This window comes from Balaenoptera borealis (assembly GCF_965194805.1).
Source record: "Balaenoptera borealis genome assembly, chromosome: 7".
Taxonomy (NCBI): Eukaryota; Metazoa; Chordata; class Mammalia; order Artiodactyla; family Balaenopteridae; genus Balaenoptera; species Balaenoptera borealis.
In genome coordinates, this window is record NC_138864.1 from 97817328 (window position 1) to 97842760 (window position 25433).

General features: G+C 38.6%; 1 protein-coding gene across 4 annotated transcripts in view; it reads right to left on the reverse strand.

Moving 5' to 3' along the window:
- Window positions 1–25433, reverse strand: part of CTTNBP2 (cortactin binding protein 2) — a 156459-nt gene that overhangs the window by 75824 nt on the left and 55202 nt on the right. For 3 of the 4 annotated variants that reach the window (XM_082399966.1, XM_082399964.1, XM_082399965.1), the window contains exons 3-4: window positions 20421–20645; window positions 4594–6223 (exon numbers count right to left, since the gene is read on the reverse strand). In XM_082399966.1, coding sequence (XP_082256092.1) covers window positions 4594–6223; window positions 20421–20645 — 1855 coding nt within the window. Of the gene's footprint in view, window positions 1–4593; window positions 6224–20420; window positions 20646–25433 lie in introns of those variants that run through there. The other variant, XM_082399967.1, reaches the window with a different exon arrangement.

Below are 25433 nucleotides of genomic sequence, written 5' to 3' on the forward strand. Positions count from 1 at the left end.
TATTGCTTTTACCCTATTAGACTGCAATAACATAAAATTCAATGCTCACAAAATTAAATATTTATCTAAACGTTACGATATTTTCCCATTGATATTCATTAACTCTTCTTACAAAAGTAAGATTTTTTACTTCATACTTACAAGAAGGCTCCTCTCTGGTACATTTTACCTTTTGTATTTTCTTAAAAACAAACAAAAAAACAAGCCCACAAAAATTAAATCAGTACTTATTAGAAATAGATGATGAACAGAGAAATTATAAACACCAAGGTATGAAACCTTGACTGCAAAGCAAACACAAAAGCAATTCGAATGCATTGGCACTGTGGTCCTCTGTGGAATAGGAGGGACTGTGGGTCATGCTCAGTCAGTCTGTCTGTCTGTCTCTCTCCCTTTCCTCCCTCCCGACCTTGACCCCAGTCCCCTTTCTCTGTCTCTCCCTCTGTCTGTCTCTCTCAATCCCTCTACCTCACCCCAGGGGTCTCAGTTCTTGATACCCTTTTAAGAACATCAACTGGTATATATTAAATGGTTTGCTATTCTTTTGGGTTTTGTTTTCTTTTTTTTTTTTTAATACAATTCTAGGCTTGGGGGACAATTAAAATATAAATATATTTTAACTTTTTTAATGGAAATATTCCATTATGGAGATAATTTCCTGGGAAACTCCATTTCTAATGTTAAGCTATCTTAAGACAAAATATTTTATTCAAAAATTTTCTCAATCTCTAGACCACTCAAGAGTCTTACAGTTCTGTTATACAAAACTCCAGAAGAATATATATCAATTTTATTTTATTTTAAATACACTTAGTAATCTTTTAAAAGTGAAAAATGCTTTATAAATACCAAGTATTCTTAAAGTTTAACTACATTTTTTATCTCCACTATCATTTTCAATTTTCCCCAGCACAGGCAAGCTTAAGTTATTATAATAAATCCTGCTATAAAGATGGGAAAAATAAAACTTCACCATGAGGCTTTATTGTTCATTTGAAATTCCCGACAATGATAAAAGTGATAATATTTAGTTGACTGGTTAAGTAATGATAGTACAGACCTGCAGTCATACAGCTACTTTAATGATGTTAGAAAAAGGTCATTCAGCTTTGCAGTATCATGTGTAAACATTAGTAAAAGTGAGCATCTGGCAGAACGTGCAGTGATGAAGGGAACAGACAGAACATGCAATGGCAGAGGAGCGGAGAACAGCTTCTGGCATCAGCTTCAGAGTGTGGAGAAGGTTAATCTCATTCATAGCTCAGATCAATCTCGTTTTCTGACTTAGCCTTTAAGCCAATTAAACACGGAGGATAATTTTTTAAATATATGTTTACCTAAGGAAAAAAATCTGAACCAAATTAAATAAAATGTATCAATTAATAATTTTTTAAAAAAACAGAAAAAACATTTGCAAGGGTATGGAAACTCAGTTGCCTGGGGTGATTTCTGGTTTAGGCTTCTGTTCACCTAACAATTAAAATGTGTTCATTTGACAGGGTCAGCAGCAGCAAGAAATTCTAATTTGTTTAGAATTTTAAAGGTTATTTAAAAATTTAACATTTGGCTATAAAACTGCTAATCGAGTTAGAGTAATTTACAACATAATTCATTAAAGTGGTATCTTTCGTCATTGCAATTCTCCTCAGTGCTTTAATTTAACCATAATTGTTTATCATACATATAAGCTGACATAGAAACAGATTTTTAGAGTTTGAAAGATCATGGGATCTAGATTTCCAAAGAGGGAGAGGTAGTGAACTGCTATTTGAAAAATTCAACAGGCAAGTTTAACACATCTTTTTGGTTTGGAACTATTATTACTTTTTTGGTTCAGTGCTTTCATTTTTAGATGGAAAAACTCATAGCTCAGAGAGAATTTGCTCTTTAGGGTAATACATGGCAAGGAGCAGAAATGGACTAACGCTGCCTTTTTATACTCAGTCCAGTGCTCTTTTCACCACCGACATTGGAAAACACATCAACCAGGTATTTGATAGACATGCTCTGTCCCCATGTCCTGCTCTTACCAATCACAATGACATGAGTGGCTATTTACAAGATGAATACCCTTCACTGAGCCGATGCTTTGGCGAGGCACATGCTCACCCAGGCACAGGTAGGTCAAGGAGGATGGAGGGTGCTTCCTAGTTGCAGCGGGCACAGCAGCAAAAATAGGGGCATCTAAATGGAAAACAGTCGAAATCCTATATCTCATTTGGAAAGTTTAGGTTGACCTACATCCACGGTTGAGTTATACACCCCAACTATGTAACTGCAATAACATTTCTATCCCCCCAATAGAACGGATGTTCAGTAAATTCTTGCTGATGACTAACAACTTCCACTGCCTCCATTTTCTCCTAATAAACTATATCTTATAATCAAACGACAAAGAAGCCTGTTACTGCACCAAATGCAATCCTGCAGTTCTAAGAATATTTTGGCCAAACTGCAAAATCAGAGAACAGAAAATGAGGAACCAGTTTCACGGATCTTCAGTGACTGCTATTTCTTTGGGTCCACTATTTATCCTCTTTTGCTCTCTAGACACAAGCAAAGGCGTTTTTTCAGAGGAGTTATGGTTCCTTTATCCAAAATCCCACTGTATCCTAGGCAGGGCATTTTAGTGAATAAATAATGGACTAGGAATTCTCTGACTTTAAAGGTTAACTTAAAATCCTGCTGTCAAAAGTTCTTCAGTCACGGATCCTGATTTTAAAGCTTTTCCATGGAAAACAAAGGGCATTTGGAGCTGAACCCTGGAGCACAGTAATGACCAAGGCAACTACTGGCAAAGCATTGGGGTATAAAGCAAAGATAGCTTTGTATTTTTTAAAAAACTGGCAAAATTCATATATCCCAGGAAGTGTTTTCTGTTTTATAGTCTATGCATTTAGGTCAACAGCACTGCCACGTCCCCAAACATTTTTGGAACTTGTGTTTTGCAACTACCTTAAGTCCTTACAGCACATTCTCTGATGCTCCTGAATGGTAGCAAAAATTCCTCTTTTGAGGGTGGATTTAACTTGTGGGAAACAGCTAACATCATTTTAGGCCATGAGAAAGGCCATCCAGCTCAGTAATACCATTTTAGATTAAAAAAATATATGGAATGCTCAATGCCTGGAAAGACATCCCAAAGCAATACCAGAGTCAATTCTAAAGCAAATTTTCAAAAATGCTTTCAGCAACAGTAAATTGAAGCAGTAATATCACCTCTTTTTGTTCATCACTCATGCTGCTCTAAGCTCAATACCATGCTCTTTGTACGTTATGATATTAAATCCTCCTAACAGCCACCCTCCCCAATATAAGCAGCATAAGCTCCACGTCAAGGATGAGAAAAGTTGCTCAGTTCAAGAAAAATCCCCCAAAACACACAGCTGTAAATGGCAGGGCCTAGATTCCAAGGCAGATCTGACTGGCATCAAAGTCCATGCTGTTTCCAATTCCCAATTTTGCCCCTTAAAATATGAATCCAGCCTCTCAAAGAGCTTAATTTCAAGGAGACAGCTTATAATTGGATAAATAAGTCCCGTTATACTGCTCTAATTACCTGATAATTAGCAAGTACAGTACTGTTTTTCCTATTCCCATGCTTCTCCCTAAATTTTAAATATAACACAGCTCAAATCTTCCTTTAACTCTTAAAGTTCTCTCTCATTAGAACCAATAGTCTCTACTAACCACTAAGATCCTGGAGTAGAAGAGACCCTGCAAAGTTTCAACAGAACTGTGACACCGTAATATTATTTTAGAGCCACATTTACTCAGTGAAAGATGAATGCCAATAAAAAGCAATGCTTCCTCTAGCACTATATAATGAAAGGGAAAAATCCAGTTCTTTATCGATTCTTTGTTCAAGAGTCCCAGATTCGGTGACTTCATAAACCACATCTGCAATGGAAACCTTCTCTAATATAGCCCACATGCTATGTTATCCATCTGTGCTCAAGTGTTAGAAGATGACGGCTCTAAATACTTCTGAAATAAACTAAACTTAGAACAGAGATTTACAAATATACACACTATTTTTGAGGTTAAAAAAAGTAAACACCAAACTGATATTAAAACTTAGGATATACCAATTACAGGACACCTCTAATCAATTTGATAATCCAAGGTTGACTGTAGTGTTAATAACTACTTGAAAGCATTCTTTCAAATGTCATCTCAGAAGGGACAGAACTGAACACATACTGTCTGGCGATGGCTCACTGATAATGAAGTCTTCTGAGATAGATATTTAATAAGAAGGACGAGCCCTTCCTCCCATGGAAATGCTTCAGTCTCTCTAAATTAATGGTCTCTGTGTGCTCCAAACCACTACTTTCAAGTTATTTTTAAAAGAAGACAACACTTAGCATAACAAAACCACAATTCATATAGCAAGATGAATCACCATACCCCGGAGCCTTTAGAGAAAAACAAAAAAAAAAAAAAAAAAAAAAAGAGAGGAAAGAAATAGGAAAAAAAAAAAAAAAAGTATCAAATTAAAAAAAAAGTTTCAAGGCAATGTGAAGGAAACAAAGGCAAGTGAGAGGACAGGCCACATTCTTAAAGAAGGGTATAACATTCCAATCCCTTTACCTGATGCTGTTACCAGGAGGCTGTCTGAGGCACCTGCTCTACAGGATGAGGCACTAACAGGGTTTATGGAAGAGCGAAAGGCAATGGTGGTGGGAATGACAAGGGAACTTTCTGAACATGCAGGTTGGTTCAGTCCAGGGGTTTCAGCAGGCCAGGCACCCACCTGAGACGTGGCCAGGGCTGAAACGGCACAGCCTGCAGGGGCCACAGTTAAATCTATGGATGGTTTTGGTGGCAGCTGAGGGGAGGAAGACTTAAGGAGATTCTCCTCACTTATTACCCTGTTCCCTTGTGGCAAACTGGAAGGAGGCGAAGCCACAGTTTTGTTATCAACTTTGGCCCCTGCACTGGAGGCCCTGCTGCTATCCATGACAACCTTGAGCTGCGGGTGCGGCGGAGAAGGAGTGTGGGAGAGCCCTGGCTTTTTGGGAGGGATGGGAGGAGGGTTTCCTCTGTCAACTCGTGCGGCACCGGGAGTCTTTAAACTGGTCCGACCGACCGGGGGGTAGGTGCCAACGTCCCCCGCGGGGGGCACTCCAGGTCTCGGGGGCGTTCCCGCTGGAGGGCTCGTAAATCTTGACAGTGCTTGGGTCACAGTATTCCGAGCTAGCTGTTTGGCCACTAGGTTGTCACGACTTGTAGGAGATACATCTCTGGATGGAGGACTTTGGGGGGTGTTTCCGTTTTGGTCTGGGTCATTAGCATTGCCCTGAAATCGAAACCGAGCCGCTTGGATTCGCGGGTTCAGGCCTGGATGCAGAGGCGCGTTGGCACACGGTGAATGTAAACTGTGAGGAGGTGGGGCGGGTGTGGGCCCGGCGGCCGGGGCGGCGGTGCTGGGAAGTGGGGATGCGCTACTGGTTAAATCTGGTGTTGAGCCGCTGCTCGGTCCATTCTCCTCAATTCTGTTTGCGCTTGGAGGTGGGACAGTGGGCAGAGGGGAGCCAGTCAAGTCACCGTGGGAAGCCTGCCTGTCGATACCTGGCCTGACCAAGTCGGCACTGGCACACGCATTCCCCTTCGCATTGGCGGAAACTAGGGGGCTCCCCATGGCAGGCTTTACAGGCACGGTCAAAGGTGACTTCTTCACGGGGTCAGTGCTCTCTATCACTAGGTCTGTCTGGCACGCAACAGATCTTGTCATCGGTCCCTCTGTTCCCACAGATATAGAGACCAAACGTCTATCTTTTGTCTTCCGGGGGAGAGAGAGGCTGGGTTTGCTGTCATTTCCCCTTTTCAGTTGCTCGATCATCTTCTTCATCTTGTCTATCTCCTCTTTGAGGTCAGTGGTGTGTGCTTCTTCTCGGTGCAGCTTGGCACGAAGCTGTTCCCGCTCTGTGTCAAACTCTGAGAGCTGCTTTTCCATCTGAGCTTCCATTTCTGTGCTTCTTCGTTTCTCAGCGGCGAGTTCCTCTTCTAACGCGCTCGTCTTTTTCTTCTCCTCTTCCAGTTTGGCCATCACCTCTTCTAGCTTCTGGGCCTCCTCTAGGACTTTGCCCGAGAGCTGCTTGCACTCCTTGACCAGCATCAGGACCACGTGCTTGTTCTTGCCTCGCTCCTCCTCCAGGCGGGTGGCCAGCTTCTTGTGTTCTTGCTCAAGGGCTTGGAGCTGAAGCTTTTCCATCTCCAGCTGAAAGAAATGCACAGGACAGCCCTGATTAATAGGCAGAGGATTCTTTCAGCCAAAGAAGTGGAGAGATTTTTATTAATTTTGTAACAATTACATGGTTTGGGTCAAAGTGCCACATTTCTGAGATGTGTTGTGAGATGACAGATAATATTTTAGAGACTCATTAAAATGAGAAAATAGATGTAAACGGTTTTACAAAGAACATCTAAATTACAGCAACAGAAAAAAAAATTTTAATGTATTAAAGTTAACTGTAGAAAAGGAGAACAGTTACCTGATGCTTCAAATCACAACACAGAATTCAGCAAGGTCTGCTTTTGTAAAAACAGAACTCTGTTAGGGAACTGTTTTTTTTGTTTTGTTTTTTTTTTTAAGGTTTAATGCCTTAAAATTACTAATCTTTGAGGCACTGTATAATAAAAAGTGCTGAAAACAGAGGACTTCAGTTAATTTCTAAACTCCTATACTTGCTAATCATATTACTTAGTTTTTTGTAAACTTCTTTGAGCTTATGATAGGTTGCTGTAAAAATCATGTAAAATCATATATGAAAGTTCTTTGAACTAATATATAAGAAATATCTTATTAGAAATACAATCAGTATCAGTGAACCCCAAGTCTGACCTCATCTCCTTCAATCCCACTTTGCCCACTTGGCTCCCATGACACTGGTCTCCCCGATGTTTCTTGAACATCATCCTGCCTCAGCATCTCTGATCTTGCTGCTCTCCCTGCCGAGAAATTCCACCACAACCCATCACACAGGGCGCCTGCACTGAGGAGTCTGCACTGCACAAGGGTGACCGGCTGCAGGGGTGAGAGGGACCGAAATCCAGCTCTGCCTTCTCACCACGCATCTGCCCAGGCCTGGGCTTGTATCTGCCTGGAAAGAAGGGCGCGTTTTCCTTTAGGAAAAGGCTCTGTCTGCTCACTGAGCCACAAGTCCCTAGGATTTAGGCTTTCCAAAGCAACATTTGCTTAACTGATCAACATAGAGAAGAAGCTTTTAAAAACTTTTAAACCTCCAGGTGGGGTTTTCTAATATGCATAAGAACACCCAACGGTACAAAAGCCTGGCTCTTTTACTTCCTTCAGGACTCTGCTCAACTGTCACCTTCACAGCGAGGCTGCCCTCACCATCCTGTGGAAGACAACAGTCCTTCCCACCCTTGTACTTATCACTCTTTGGTTAGCACCTGCCTACCTCGACTAGAACAGGACTCCACGAGGGCAGGGACTGTGTCTTCTTTGCTGCTGTGTCCCCAAGACCTAGAACAGTCTCTGGCACACAGTGGTGCTTAATAAATTATTGATTGAATGAATGAAATTAACACAGTTCACAAAGACATCAAACTTCCAAAGGCTGATGGACTTTTTGGATACGAAGGCCTTACAGATGCACTATTCTAACATGTTCGCCCAGGTTTCTCCCTTCTCTCCAGGAAACATCTGCCATGAGGTGCTTGTGAGGGATACATCCCAAGCTGGGCTGTAGTAGTCAGCCCGGTCCACATGCCTTACCTTCTCAACTAGAGAAACTTTCCCTTGGTGGTCCATAAAGGGACTTACAGTTTAAGGTTAAAGTAGATCTACCTGACTAAAGACATGGAAAGGACTCCCCCAACCCCCAGATGTTAAACACAAATATACTCTCAAGAGAGACAGGAATTATTCAAGCCAGTTCCAAGGCATCAGTAACAAAGGAAGGAGACGCTCGCATGATCCATCAATTGAGAATGTGCTCCTGCTCCTCACCATGAAATCCATTACCCATCCCCCTCAGTCACGCACGAGACCAAAAGCAGAGAACGGCTCCCTGCCCAACGAGCAGTCAGAGGTATTATTCATCTACTTTGGGATTCTTCCTGCTTTGAGGAAGTCGGCGAATAGCAATGCAATGGGTCCTATAAAGAGGTGTTCAGGAATACAGATAATTCCCCAAGAATAATTAGAGACAACTGGCCATACACATACACTCTATTCTAATATACGAAATTTGGGGGTGACTTCATAAATAGATTACGTAAGATTTGGGAAACAATAGTTCTGTCCTATACTAGATGTATATGTATATTTTATTCATCTGGGTGCCTCACAGAAAATTGGACTTATTAATAGCTAAAGCACTTTTAACTCTTCTAAATGCATCAAGCAATAGGTTGCTATGGAAGGCATACAGAAAATTAGAGCTGTAAAGAAAATATTAAATATGTTTTGTATTACCCCCTCCCCTTCCAAATTCTTATAGCAACATAGGAAAAAGCACATATCAGGTCAATTTTCAGCTTATTTTTAAAATATGATTTTCCTAATTTATCTCTGAAGGTGGAAAAAAAAGTTTTCTTGTAGAATTTAAGGGCTACCTGCACTTTATAAAACAACTAACTAGCGGCCAAATTGGCGATTTCCCTGATGTCATCCAGTTATTCCGTGTCAGGATCCCGGCACTCATTCAGGTCTCCTACTGTCTCAAGTTTTTCCCACCACATCACACATGCTGCCCATGGTATTTCTATACTATGGGTCATCACACTTTACTTTTGAAATAACTTTCATCTTACATTTTAGAATCAAATTAAAGACTTCCAACAGGAGATCAACTCAACTAATCTCAGATATTTATACAGAAAACTATACTCCTATAAAAGCACCCATAATTCTTCTGCATCTTTGTCCTTCCATCATTCGTGCCTTATAAATCCTATCTTGGAGGAACATGAGTCTTTTTAATCTCATTACAGATAGCATAGCACAGAGGAAACCACATAACTGATGCACCTACAACACATGGTTCCAAACTCAATTGAGCTCTGAGCCCCAATCATCAATCACTCTACCTAACTCTGTTTGGCCTCCTCTACCATTTACTATGTCAGGGAATATTTAAACCTCTGCTACTCTCCCCAATACTTCACCCAATGACAACTCAAGAGACTCTCAGTCTACCCTAATAGACTCTTTTATCAAGAAAATTCAGACTAACTCACTCCCTCTACATCCTGTCTCGTCCCTTAAGCTTTTTTATAGCCACTCCAATCCATATGTCCTTCCCTTCACTCTAAGGGAGAGAGGTTTCCATCTGCTGAAGGTCAGACTTTCTTCAACAATTAACTTCATTACTCCCTGTCACCTCTGACTTGCTCCATCAGTGATCACACTGCTCTTTATAAATATTAAACGTCTTCCTCTGTATCAGCTCCTTCCAATCAGTATATAAACATATTCCCATACTTAAAACATAATTTTTATATTAAAAAAAATTCCTTGACTATTCTGGCCCAGAGACAAAGTTCTTGTCCTTGAAAGAGTAAGAACTATAGTACTAAGTTCTAATCCCAACTTCTTGGCCGTGTCACTTTGATAAGTTTTCCCTCTAAAGATCAGTTCTGTTTGGTTCTCTTATCTGCACAATAGAGCAATGATAGTCATTACATTATAGGATTAAATGAGGCAAACACATGTAAAGTATTTACCGTTGTGCCTGGCACTAAAGAATGTTAAGTTTTCATTTCATAACATAATAACTATTCGTGCTATTTAAAAATGTCAGTTTTACACAGTGATTTTCCTCTGAAAACACATTTACAGGCAAACAAAGATCTAGAGAGTTGACCATATTAAACATACAGATGATGTTTTTATAAGTTTGATAGCAATTATAATATAACAATACAAAGTACATCAGAGAAAGTTCCACTACCAGTAACGGTGAAACAACTTTTATTAGACTATCTTCTCCTGCAGATAATAACGATAAACATTTGAAAACATATTAAGAAAATAACTATTTGAAGGCTCTGGAGAGCAATAAAAGTGATAAAAATAGGAGAGGAGTACACCTTCCCATTAGGAAGAAGTCAACAACACTGGATGAAATTTCCCCTTGTATAGCTTTTCAAGTGAGGGCTATTCCCTGTGCTGACAGCTCTGGCAGCAGGAGCTCAAGCAAAAAGCACCCCTTACAGTGGCCTGAGGAGCCAGAGGATGAAACTGGAGCCACTGCATCTAACCTCACCAGCATCACTGGTTAACTCTTGAATTACACATTCGTAGGAGAGATTCCATACTGAATGACAGAGGTGGCTGCTGAAAGGAGAACTGAGCAAATACTTCAGCTATTGCCAACTGCAAAAAGCCAGAGTTCGGAGTATTAATCTAACCAGGTTAACCACTTACTAGAAATACAGTCTTCAGAAGATAACAGAATCCACAGTCTCTGTACCACATCATCCATAATGTCTAGTATGCAATAAAAAATTACTGGGCATGCAAAAAACGTATTTTAGGTGATCCATTGTCAAGAGAAATGTACTCAAACAGAAACTGATCTTAAGATGATCTATACTGGAATTAGCAGACAAGAATCTTAAAGCAGCCATTTTCTAAGAAAATATAGTCACAGTGACTGAACAGGATAGGAGTCTTAGCATAGAAATGCAAACTAGAAACAAATGGAAAGTCTAAAACTGAAAAGCATAATATCTAAAATGAAAAAAAAAAAGTTGACTGAATGAGCTTAATAGAAGATTTGAGAGAGGAAAACTTAAAAAGAAAAGAAAAAACAATGAATTTGAAAATAGAGCAAAAGAAAGTATCCAATTTGCGGAACACAGAAAAGAAGGACGGAAAAAGTGAAGAGCACTTCAGTAACCTGTAGGACAATATAAAGTGGTCTAAATTCCACATAACTGGATTTCCAAAGGGTGAAGAAAGAGAGAATGGGGGAGAAAAATATATTAAAAGAAAAAAATGGCCCCAAAATTCAAAAATTTGGTAGAAAACAAACTTACATATCCACGAAGCTCGGAAATCCCAAAACAGGATAAATATAAAGAAAATCATACCTAGGCACATCATAGTAAAACTGATGAAAACAAAGATAAGAAATGATATTGAAAGCAGCCAGAGAAAAAGACACATTACATACAGAGAAACTACAATATAAATGATGGCTGAATTATTATCTCCAAAATACGTGAAGCGAGAACTGACAGAAGGGAGAAAGACAAATCTATAACAATTTTCTCTCATAAATAATAACAATTTTCTCTCATCTAGATTAAAAAATCAGCAAGAATACAGTAGCTCCAAATAACACTAAGAAAATCACCTGGCCTAAATGACACTATGGAACAGATTACCCTAGGACTACAGATGATGCAGTCTTTCCAGATGCCCTTGCTGAGCTATTAAAAACCACCAAAAAATTACAAAAGACTAAAATGTTACAGAATATGTTCTCTGACCACAGCAGAATTAAATTGTAAATAAATCACAATAAGATATTAATAATACCCCAAAATTCAAAAATAAAACATAGTTCTAAATAGTACAAAAGTTTAAGAAGAAATCACAAAGGAAGTTAGAATATATTTTGGGCTGATTGAAAATAAAAAATATCAAAATTTGTGGGATGCAGAGAAAGAGGAGTATTTAAAGGCAGATAAAGCAGAGGATACAGACAAACATATCTTTAATTGCTTACATCAGAAGAGTTTTCTCCCAAAGAAGACATACAGATGGCCAATAGGCACATGAAAAGATGCTCATCACCACTAATTAGAGAAATGCAAATCAAAACAATAATGAGGTACCACCTCACACCAGTCAGAATGGATATCATTAAAAAGTCTACAAATAATAAATGCTGAAGAGCGTGTGGAAAAAAGGGAACCCTCGTGCACTGTTGGTGGGGATGTAAATTGGTGCAGCCAATATGGAGAACAGTATGGAGGTTCCTCAAAAAACTAAAAAGAGAGTTGCCATATGACCCAGCAATCCCACTCCTGGGCATATACCCAGACAAAACTATATTTTGAAAAGATACATGCACCCCTATGTTCACAGCAGCACTATTTACAATAACCAAGACATGGAAGCAACCTAAATGTCCATCGACAGATGAATAGATAAAGAAGATCCATCGACAGACGAATAGATAAAGAAGATGTGGGGTGTGTGTGTGTGTGTGTGTGTGTGTGTATATATATATATATACATACATACATACATACACACAATGGAATATTACTCAGCCATTAAAAAGAATGAAATAATGCTACTTGCAACAACATGGATGGACCTAGAGATTATCATACTAAGTGAAGTAAGTCAGAAAGAGAAAGATAAACACCATATGATATCACTTACATGTGCAATCTAAAATACGACACAAATGAACCTGTCTACAAAACAAAAACAGACTCACAGATATAGAAAACAGACTTGTTTTTGCTGGGGGTGGGGAAGCGGGTGGGGGTGGAGGACTGGAGTTTGGAATTAGCAGATGCAAACTATTATATACAGGATGGATAAACAACAAGGTCCTACTGTATATCACAGGGAACTATAGTCAATATCCTGTGATAAGCCATAATGGAAAAGAATATATAAATGTATAACTGAGTCACTTTGCTGTACAGAAGAAATAAAACACAACATTGTAAATCAACTACACTTAAATAAAATTTTTTAGAAAACAAGAGTTGTCTCAAATCAATCATCTAAGTGTTACCTTAAGAAGCGAGGAAAAGTTAGGTGAATGAAAGACAAAGTAAAAGGAAAGAAATAACAAAGGTAAAAATCAATGAAATACAAGAGACAAATGATAGAGAAATTAACACGGCCAAAAGTTGTTTTTCAAATAAAATATCATTAATATTGTTAAACATTTAAAGAACAGATTAAGAAATACAGAAAAGCACAAATTACAAATAAAAGGAATAAAGCATGGGGTACCACTATGGAATGAATATTAAAAGGATAATAATGAAAACCTTGTGCCAATAAATTCAACAAATCAAATTCCTCTGAAACACACAACTTTCAGAATTGACATAAAATGGAATAAAAGATTGAAATAGCTTTATATCATTATGAGAAACTGAATTCACAAATAAAAATTTTCCCCTAAAGAAAACCTCTAACTCATATGGATTTACTAGTGACTTCTACCAAACATTAAAGAAAGCCAAATTTATACATGCCCTTTCAGAAAATAAAGAAGAAAATGCTTCCATTTTCCTTTATGAATCCAGGATTACTTTCATGTCAAAACCAGTCAAGTATTGTTTTAAAATTTACAGAAAAATTATCACTCATGAACACACACACAAAACTCCTTAGCAAAATATAGGCAAACTGAATCCAGCAATATTTAAAAAGAGTAATAAAAGGTGACCCACTGAAGTTCACCTCAGGAATCCAAGTTGGTTTAATATTTGAAAATCAATTAGTGTGATTCATCATATTAAAAGAATAAAGCTCAAAACCATGGCCACAGCAATAGATGCAGATAAACCATTTTGCAAAATTCAAAACTCAATCATGATAAAAACCACTCAACAAAGAATAGAATGAAACCTTAATGAGATAAAGGGCATCTATAACAAAGTACAGCTAACATCATACTTAACCATGAAACAGACTGTTTTCTCCCTAAGTAAAGGAAAAGCCTCTGAAGTCTGCTCTCACTATTTCTGTTCAACATTGTATTGGAGGTTCTAGTCAGCGCAATGATTGGGGAAAAAAAGGAAAAGAGGAAGGCAGGCAATTTGGAAAGGAAAAAGTCAAATGGGTTCTGTTCATAGGTAACATGCTTGTTTACCTACAAAATCATATAAAACATACAAAACAACTGCTAAAACTAATAAGCAAGATTAGCAAGATCACAGGATACAATGTCAACATACAAAAAATCAATTGAATACCTGTATACTAGCAACAAATGTTTGGCAAAAACTTAATTGTGTTTATAATAGCATCAAATATTTAGAAAGAAACCCAACAAAAGACATTTAAGACTACTAAACTAAAAACAGTAAAACACTGCTAAAAGAAACCATGAAGACCTGAAAAAAATGAAGAAAAATACTATAATCATGGGTTGGAAGACTCAATTTTGTTAAAGATGTCAGTTCTCAACATATTAAAGGGTCAATGAAACTTCAATCCCTGAAAACTCTCAGAGAAACCAACAAACTGATTTTAAATTTTTATGGACATGCAAACGATCTAGAACAGCCAGAACAATTTTTATAAATAATAACAAAGTTGGGCTTCCCTGGTGGCGCAGTGGTTGAGAGTCTGCCTGCCAATGCAGGGGACACGGGTTCGAGCCCTGGTCTGGGAGGATCCCACATGCCACGGAGCGGTTAGGCCCGTGAGCCACAACTACTGAGCCTGCGCGTCTGGAGCCTGTGCTCCGCAACAAGAGAGGCCGCGACAGTGAGAGGCCCGCGCACCGCGACTGAGAGTGGCCCCCGCTCGCTGCAACTGGAGGAAGCCCTAGCACAGAAACGAAGACCAACACAGCCATAAATAAATAAATTAAAATAAAATAAAATAAAATAACAAAGTTGAAAGACTTGAGGTTTGTACATTTAAGGCTTATTATTTAACTACAGTCATCATTTACCTGAAGTTGTAGTATAGAGGTAAGACTAATCCATGATGAGAAAATCAGAAGAGTGTTCAGTGGCTGCCTGAAGTGGGGGAGGGATTTATGGAGAAGACACTCCAGGAAACTCTCTGTGGTAATGGAAACATTTTCTATCTTGTAAGGGGTACAGTTTACACAAGTATATGCATTTTTAAAACATCAATTTGTGTGCTTAAGATGTGAATTTCACTTTAATGTAAATCTCTCTTTAAAAGCTATAAACAATAGTGAATTCCAGGTTTGCATGTTTGCTTTTTATAGTGCTATGGATTAACAATTCTGAAACTACTCTCTGTGTGTTCTAGGCTGGAGTACATGAGTAATATATTGAAGTATAATGGGTTCCAGCTTTCTCAGTGTTGGAGAAGTTAGTTTTAAATAGAGAAAGAACACGAATGTACCCCCTATGGTTTTGGATTAGAATCAGAGGTGTCAATATAAGTATGAACTCATGGTTTCATACAGACAGAACTATAAATAAATAAAATATAGATTTGTGTGTATATAAATATGATAATTATACATAATTTCCTAGCTTTAGTTTCATTTCTAAACACCATTTTCCATTAAAAAGGAATGGAAGTTAACAGCTTCTGGGAGTAAGAGCTAATTGCAGGGGTTGGGAAAAGAAAAGTGTACGATGAGCCTGCAAGAAAAAAAATACCTTGCTGTAAGAAAATAAGGGGCTTCCCTGGTGGCGCAGGGGTTGAGAATCTGCCTGCCAATGCAGGGGACATGGGTTCGAGCCCTGGTCTGGGAAGATCCCACATGCCGCGGAGCAACTGGGCCCGTGAGCCACAACTACTGAGCCTGCGCATCTGGAGCTTGTGCTCCGCAACAAGAGAGGCCGCGACAGTGAGAGGCCCGCGCATCGCGATGAAGAGTGGCCCCCGCTCGCCGCAACTAGAGAAAGCCCTCGCACAGAAACGAAGACCCAACACAGGCAAAAATAAATAAATAAATAAATAAATTTATTAAAAAAAAAAAAAAGAAAGAAAATAAGGAAGTGCTCAAAGGATGATGGGAATATATCAAAAGGAGTAGCTTGAAAGGGCTCTCACTGGCCAAATCTCGGACAATTTTGAGCAGTGATCCAGGGACTGTGGACCTGATGGGTAGGGGTAGGAACAGACACCCCCAAGTAAACTGCACACTGCGGAGATTATAAAGGAACCACAGCCTCTTGTGTATAAAGACTACCGAGTTCCAGCTGACTCTGTTCTACTACTGTCCAATTTATATCTACTCACAACCACTTCCAAGTAACGGCTGAAGGGAAATTTTGCGTGGAGCAGTATTACCAAAGCCGTTTGCAAAAAGCAGCGGATTATGTGGAAGAGCTTAGAAGAACTAACACAACTTCACTGGTAGTGAGGAAGTGGGTGGTTGCCCCCAAGAATAGCACCCAGACTGGGAGCTCTGAATGAAGGGAGCTCCAAACAACTGTTTTTCCAGAATGAAAGGAAAAGCTCTGTAGGTGGAGCAGAGCAGCAATGTAAAGGCGATCAGTTCTCAATCAAAGTGTAAAAGAGAGAGGCAAGCAATTATGGTCATTTGTAAAATGAGAAAGCAGACTGCATGTCTGTCACAACCACAAAATACTCTTATGACATTTTATTATATTCTTTATTACTCTCTCACGTCTTTTAACACTCACTGCACCCTTGTCCTCTTTTGCACACGGTCACCCTCACCGGCACCTGCCCAATCCTGGTAAACAAATACATAATGATGAGATATATTGAGATTTTCTTCTTTATAGGGGCCAGAGCTACCAGTCAGCAGTTGGGCTCTGTAGTTCTCATCTGCCCCTTCCTCTTTTTTTTTAACATCTTTATCGGAGTACAATTGCTTTACAATAGTGTGTTAGTTTCTGCTGTATAACAAAGTGAGTCAGCTATACGTATACATATATCCCCATATCCCCTCCCTCTTGCATCTCCCTCCCACCCTCCCTATCCCACCCCTCTAAAAAAGTGGTTCTCATGAACCTAGGGGCCAGACAAGAATAAAGGCGCAGACATAGAGAATGGACTTGAGGACACGGGGAGCGGGAAGGGTAAGCTGGGACGAAGTACCCCTTCTTCTTGATCTAGTTTCAAAAGAGAGAATGGAAGACATGGATGAGGCAAGCTGTTCTCTCCTCTAAATCCCTGCTCAGAGCTGCAGACCTCAGTCTCCAGCTCCCCTTAATGCTCACTCTGCAGTGCTCCTGGGGAGTCCAAATGCATCTTGAAACGTAATAATGAGTTATACAAAAAAGACTCAGGAAGGAGCTAAATACAATCATTCATGTACAAAGCATCCTAAACATTCTTCCTAAAAATGTTATTTTAGCTGTTTCTCTACCATGTTATCCTTGAATGAAAATCATGAAAACAATTTAAAATTAAATTATATTTGTATGTTATAACCATTATATAATGAAGTAGAAAACAGTGAATACAAACGGCAAAACAAATTACAATTATTTACAATGGGAAGAAAAAGGCATATGAAATAAACAGAACACATATTTTGATTGCTCTTTTCTCGTCCACTTGTCATTTCTTTGGTTGTCTAGCACCTGAAACTCCTTCCAATGTCAGGAGAATTCTCCACCTCTGGTTCTCTCCTATAGTAGTTAAATATGGCCAATAGTTGCTTTCCCAGTCTTGTAGCTAAGGAGAGGGCATGGGGCTTAAGGTTGGCCAATCAAATTCACCTGCTCTTAGGCTTCAACTAGGAAATGAGTAACGCAAAGAAGCAGGGCCGGGGGAGGTACCACTCAAGACCCAGAGCAGTGATGGCAGTGGTACTGTCTGGTGTCAACAAGCTTCAGTATCTAGCTCTCGGCAGAAGGATCAGCCACGGCAGACTAGATCTACGGTGAGCATTTGTCAGTGATGCTGGCTGGTAAGAGCTTGTCCCCTAGTTCTCCCAGCCATGCTCTACCATGCTGTAAGCGAACAAATAAATGCCGTTTCTGCTTAACTCAAGAATACTGGATTCACTTGCTCGCAACTACAAATTCTGCCTGACGCAGCTATCAGCATGCAACTGACCACATCATACTGAGCGGCCGCCTAGAAGGAGCTCTGTCTAATACACAGAGCTACATTTAGTTTTTCCTCTGGTGAAAAACACTGTCCCCTTCTGAATTTCCTAGTTGTTATTTTGGCTTCTTTCTTTTAAAGGCTCTGATCAAATTAAAAGATCTTTCCTATTTCAGGGCTAGAAATTATACTATGTATGAATAAAATGACTGAAAATAAATTAGAAAAGAAGCTGTATTAACAGATGATGCATAAGATAAATAATAAAAACCCAAATAACAAGCACCCTAGGTTACTGGTTCTAAACGGGGGAGTATATTACCAGAGGCAAAGTTCCCCATGATGATTACTCATTAGCTTATTCAAACTGGCTTGAGGCTCAGGCCATTTGCCAAATTGACTCTTGCCCAAATTTTCCTGGCACACAAATTACCAAACAGTTAACCCTCCTATTAGTAGTCTCAGCAGGAACCAACGCATGAATGAGCACGAAGTCTCTTCTCCCGCCTTGAGAGGGCAACCAGAGCAGCGTTCAGGCCAAATGTCTTAGAATCACCACAGAGCTATGCCCAGTGTCAGATAATAAATACTTGAATTGTAGATAATGGGAACTTTGCTTTCCCTGACTTTTGCTGTGGCAGTGATTTAAAGACCTGGACTCATTTAAAATAATGGATTTTTGTGTCTTAACGCTCTCAGATTTCTAAAGCTCCAATTTATTCTACATGCAAGAGAACTGAAGATGTTTGGTTAATATATTTACTTTCAAGAGTAAACGTGACAGGTAATTTTGTTGCTAAAATGACTTTGTTGTTCCTGGCCTTATTAGCTGCTCTAATATTTTCTTTATAAATAAAGATTTGGGATAAGAGTACAAACTGTAACTCTTCTCACATGTTACAATCCACCGTAATAGAATATCCTTTAGAGACAAAGGGTAGCACTGCCTCTCGGACAGACCCTTCACTGAGACTGCACAGCCAGTGAATTTGGCCATAAAGGACCCCTGTATCCCCATTATAGGCAGGAGTCAGATCACTGGCTCATTTCATACTAGCCTCTCAGGACCCCTAGGACAGAAACAATTTCCTTTCACTTCCAGCCAGGTTGGAAATGACCCAGTCATTCAGAAATAAACAGGATGTAAGCTGATTAAAAAAAAATCAACTAGATAATAAAATCTTTGATTCAACTCGAAATGAATTTCTTTTTTTCTCTCTTGTAAGAGGAATGATAGATAAAATGCAAAACAGAAGTAAAATTTAGGAAAGCATGCATTTTATGTATTGAATGAAAACTACAATAAAAAAAAAATATTTTCTTGATTTTTGATAACACAGCATAAAATCCAGCAGATGTACTTTATTATGAAATAGCTCATTTGACACATTAAGAACATAATTGAAATGTGTCTCATCCAAGACATACAAATGAGCTTTAGTGACATCAGCAGAAACACACTGGCTCTTGCTTATGCGGTTTGTGGGAATTTTTGAAAAGCTCCAGAGACCTCAGTGGTTGTCTGCAGGGCTTTGTAGAGGGTGTGCAGAGTCCAGTGTAAAATTGTGTGATTCGGTCTCCCATGCAGGGAAGGCCTTCTATTCTTTACTATTTTACCCAGTGCTTTAGTTTTCTACCCTGTGGCATACTGAGCAAAAGGTTTGCTTTTATTCAACACCTATACCAGAATGCTGGCATATATACGTTAATGCAAGGATACAATTACAGGGAGAAAGCCTACACATTCAATGACAGTATCATAGACATTTATACAGTATAGTGCATTCAGGTTAACTGTTAACCAGGTGCTAAATGTGAGCTATAATAAGTTCTCTGAAAAGGACAAACAGAAGAAACATTTTAATTTATGCTTTAATAATGGTTGGAAGAACATGTTACTTTTAATTCTAGTAATTAGACATCATTACCTTCTGTGACTTCCTCACTCTCTTTTCTAATAAAGGGAATCAGTAGTCTCAGCAGCATATCGGAAGGACAAAATTTAAACTTCTATTTCCTTATGGCTGATCGCAGTAAGCTTTTATCACTTAGGAATCTTTGAAGCATGTGCTCATGTGCAATAATATGTATGTGTGTGGTGCGGGAGGTGAGGAGGGGGGAGGAGGCTGGTTTAAATGAAACACATGTGAATAGGAGCCTGGAGGTCTACAGCAGACACATCATCAGACCCCAGAGGTGAGTCTGAGATGAACCAGAACTTCAAGATGACATGTTGTGAGATTGCATATCCTATGCAAACTTTCATTCTATTCTCATACTCTTTTCATTTTGAAAAAAAAATAAATAATTTCTAGTTGCAAAGAAATACTGGGGACAAAAGCTGCTTAAAGTAAGTTGGGGATGCCACCATATGATCAGTCCTGGTTGCATTACTGGATCACTCATCTAACAGTTAAGCATGTTTAGGGCACTAGGAAAGGGAAATCCCCCCCCCCCCCAAAAATCCATTATTTTAATGAAAGCATCACAGTAAACATTATGGGAAACATAATTTGTCATACTTCTTTTATGATTTAGTGTTATATTTATTTGAGTTACATCTGAGAAAGGCCACCAGAATTTGTCGGTAGTTTGAATTTTTAAGTCCTTATCCCAACTAACTCTTCTTGAAAATATTTAAGAACAAAACAACAACCTCAGAGATGGTCTTTTCATTCTACACTGTGTTATGGGAAAAAGAATTGTTTGAAAGTCTCAATACCTTCTTTTGTCTGCTCTCAGCAGCAGCCAGTTGTGTGGACATCCTTTCTTGCATTTTTCTGCAGTGGGCCATGACTGCTTCCAGGATGGAGAGGGGGTTGGTACAAACTGGCTTCTTCTCTTTATCACCAGCACCTGCTTCATAGTCTCTCTGCAGTGCCAGGAATGGGTCATTTAAATTAAATCTCCCATACCGTTCCTGGATAAATACCTCCTTCCTGCGAGCCTAGAACAAAATCAGAGGAATGTATTCAAGAAAGAAATGAAAATATACAGAAGGCTATTTATATGAAGGTTCTGTGATTACTGCTCCAAATGGTATTCACAACTGTCATGAGTAATAGCTTACGTGTGATGTCAGGTGGTGAGTGAGAGGTAAGGGGACCCCAAACCCTGACCAGCCTGCCATGCCACTCAGTCTACTTTCAAATTTTCTTCCTTTGGAATATTGTCTTTTAAATTACAAAAGCCGCAAATATAGTTTTTTTTCCCATGACGCCTACTCCTTCAAGGATCTGAATTTTAGGTACAGTCTTTTCTCATTTAGAGTAAAATAAAAAATATCAACAACAATTAAAATAACTTTCAGCGAAAATTTCAAAAACAAAATAATATGCTTATAGAACTTACATTACACATAATCCTCGTCACGTTAAGTCACAAAATATAAATCTCCAGGTTTTGTACAGAAAGAATTTTATAAATATTTGAAGAAAATATTTCATGAATTTTTTTATGTCAAAAATCACAACATTCACATTTTGTGAAGTGTGACCAACTACAAAAAAAACCTCCAGAAAATTAAGAAGATGTAAAAGTCTTCTCATCATTGAAGGACATTAAAATATAGTTCACAGAGTACCAGGAAAGAACGTAACCTCATTTTACTTTAAATGTCAGTCCATCAGCGTTAAAGTAAATTTCACATCCACTTGGCACTAAATGCAATTTTCTATAATTAGCCTACAGTGAATGGCCTTTGCATAAAATGGAAAATAGCAGTAGAGATATATTGAAAACAAGCAACATTTTCCTAACTCAGGTCATTTGGAATAGCTACCAGAAAAAATTATTCTATGTCACTGCCAGTGGAAAAACTAAATTACAATAAATCAAGCTTAATTGTCCAAAATGTTAAACATGCTTTCTAAAGAAATATTACATACATTTCCTTAATTTAAAGGCAACTGCGTTGATTAACTCAACTTTTCCATTTTAAGACCACTATCAGCAAGCCAAAAAGTAGATAAACACAAGTACAATATGGGAAAATCTAATGTTTTTTTTTCCTATTACCAAACTAGATTAGGAAATACAATTTAAGAAAAGTCCAATTTCACCATAAATTTAAGCTAGCTTTCAGAGGATCATTTTAGACTTAAAAGTCAAAGTGGTTTATGAATCAAAAAGCATTTCGTATTTCTAGATTCTTCAAATTCAATTATGTAATCAATAAGCTGAATAAGTATAACTTCAGGGATGCAATTACAAAAGCAATTTCATTTTGTCCTTCACTTTTCTATTAATTTTTATTCAATGTAGTAGTTCATCCCCCCACCTCTGGATGAACACTTGGGGTAGCCCCCATGGTTTTTCTAATTACTTTTATCTAATACAATTCCTATAGTCACTTTAAAATATAAAAGTCTCAATTCGGTTATTAGAATATCCAACTTCAGTGGTATGATGGCTTCCCTTCCCCAGCTAAGATCTGCACCACCTGGGAAGGAAGTGTTTAAGAAAACCTCTCTTTTATCCAATCTTCTGCCCCTCTTTCTTAGCTGTTTTAGTCCTCTCTAGGTTGGAAGGGACCAGAGATAGAGGATGATGAAGATGGAGGTGAGAGGAACAGGAGCATTCTACCTGACTGGTTTAGTCGAGAAACTAGCCTTACCAACTGGGTGTGGCAAATACTTAAAGCCTACTCTTTTCCCATGAAGTGCTTGGTGGCTTGAGAAAGCCACACCCCCGTTCTCACTGCTGGGGACCCTTCATCTACAGTTTCCCCAATATAAATCATAAATTTAGGACAGACTACATAACCTGCAGAGCCCACTACAAAATGAAAACATGGGCTCTTTGCTAAAAGTTATTAAGAATTTCAAGATGGTAACAGCATATCCTTTAACCAAGTCTAGGGTCCTTCTAAGTGCATGGCCCTTTGTGACCACCCATGAAGCCAGCCTTGCATACACATCTTCTGTAGCATCTAGAATCCAGTTTTTTGTTGGCTGAGGTCCCATGTTCTCCAGACTTCTCTACTGAACAGGATCTGAATCAATCTCATTCCTACTCTTTGATGCCTATGGCCCAACCTAGTCTATGGGAAACACTCCTGAATCTTCATTTAAAGAAAATCTGGGAGGGCAAGATGACCACTACAACCATCTTTCTGTCATTTCCACACAATGCCTGCTTTTTCAGCCCCACCTCCACTCAGAGCACCAAGACCTAATAAGGAGAAACCTAGTAAGCCATTAAATAGTCTGGCTGAAGCGCCTTCCTCTTGAGGTGAAGGGAAAAGCAACTAAATGGGGGGGTGCACAGCATTCTCTCCAGAGAAATGCTTTCATAAAAACCTTTCTCTCTTTAATCTCCAACAATTAGGTTTTTTTATACCCTTAACGTGGGTAAGGAATTTAAAAGTCAAAGCTGGATTTCAAACTGTCTTCTGAAAATTTTGCATCTTGGACCTCATTTTAGTAACTAATATTTATCACTATGGGTCCCCTGCTGAAACTTACATTTTAAAAACCGGTTAAAATTACCTGATGTCTACTTACACATCCAACATATTTTATGATGTACAATATCTGTAACACTAACTCAAGCCATTTCTTAACCACACACGTTATTATTAAATCAGAGTGAACTTTTGATAAACGGGTTAAAATTAAATTTTATATGAGAGGTAAATACATATATCATAGACTATTTCCAGTTTAAACAGATTTTATGGTCTGAAAAAATTTTTTTAATTAATTAATTTATTTATTTTTGGCTGCACTGGGTCTTCGTTGCTGCACGCAGGCTTTCTCTAGTTGCGGCGAGCGGGGGTTACTCATTGTTGTGGTGCACGGGCTTCTCATTGCAGTGGCTTCTCTTGTTGCGGAGCACGGGCTCTAGGTGTGTGGGCTCAGTAGTTGTGGCACTTAGGCTCAGTAGTTGTGGCTCGTGGGCTGTAGAGCACAAGCTCAGTAGTTGTGGCGCACGGGCTTAGTTGCTCCGCGGCATGTGGGATCCTCCTGGACTAGGGATTGAACCTGTGTCCCCTGCATTGGCAGGCGGATTTTTAACCACTGTGCCACCAGGGAAGTCCCCTGAAAAATTTTAATACCTTTTTTTTCTTTTTTTTTTTTTTACTACTGTGAAAGTTTTGCGTGTATTTTTTGTTGTATTTTTGCTTTATTTTAAAATTACTAGCTTTAACTGTGGCATTGTCAAGTATGGGCAATTTTTTTTTCTGCTGGAAATGTTGTATAATTATATGTCTACAGGATCATAAACATAAAACTGCCAACTGGTTTGCTTTGCCAATATAGACTGACGCTTAACCTTTATGACGAAGTTCAAGACACATACATTAGCTTCTTTTAAGGGAAGAAGTAGGGCTAACAAGCTACGCAACTTTGTCCCTGGTATCTTTCATTTTCAAAACAAGATCAATGAAACAGCCTCATTTGTCTCCAAGACCCCTAGAGTATACACAACAAATATGATTTCATTTTCTTTTAAAGTTCCTAAAAGCCTGGAAACCTCAGGTAAAATGAATGTGAAGATTTTATGCATTCCATTAAACTGACCCCTGATCCCATGTTTATTGCTTTAAGACAGTGGTCCCCAACCTCTTTGGCACCAGGGACTGGCTTTGTGGAAGACAATTTTTCCACGGACTGGGGGGTGGCGGGGGAAATGGATGGTTCAGGCAGTAATGGGAGCGATGCGGAGTGGCAGAGGAAGCTTCACTCGCTCACCCTCGCTCACCTCCTGCTGTGCAGCCTGGGGGTTGGCGACCCCTGCTTTAAGAGATGCCAGGTAATAATTCTACTCTATAGCCATATAGGAATTTATTTATACATGTTTATACGTATATTCAACATGCATTTTTTATATCCTTGTCTTAAAGTTAGGAGCAGGGGTTCTCATTTTTCAACTATTAATGTTTATTTCTTATAACATTCTTGTAAGAAGTATACCTTTCTTAGCATATCTTTCTTTGTAACAGAGTGCTTAATTTTGAATGTACCACATTACTTTTTAAAAGGGCAGATCAACAATATATACAAGTATTAATATTTAAGGAGACTGTAATAAAAAAGGACTTCAAATGTGTATCATACTGCGTTTGAAGAGGCCGTTCCTTAAAAAAAAGGAAGAGCTGAATGTGCAGATAACTTCTTGGTTTATGCATCAGAATTACTTGAGAATGAAATGCATTTCAGGGCAATGAGTCATTTGAAGACACAGGCTAACTATAAGTATGAAAACAGACTCAAATTCTTAAAACCAGCTACACTGATAAGTAAAAATATAATTTCATCAGAATGTGAAGCTTTATAGAATCTTGAGAAAATCACAAGCAAGAAATAAAAACATGGCCATTATTAATGGAGGATTTGACCGATACAGAGTTCCTACTTTTGGCTTTCATTGTTTTGTAAGATCAACTGAAGTAGGTTGGACCCGACCAGTAATAATAAAAGGAAAAGTATTTAGCTATTCAACTTTTTCTATAGCGTGTAATCCTCTTAGGAAAAAAACCCTACAACTTGGATTGTAAGTCACAATTAAAACATATCACCGATTAATTTTAAAACATATTGACAAACTTGTAGCTAAAATTATTTTGTCTTATGAAAAGCTGGAATGATTTTGTAACATTAAAAAATATCAATACTTATAAAAGATAACTTTTACTGAGAGCATATTTTTTATTGCTAGGTTTTCATACTCACTTTCTCCTAAACCTAAGTCCAGAAGATAGCCACTTTTTACATTCTCATTTTATAGACAA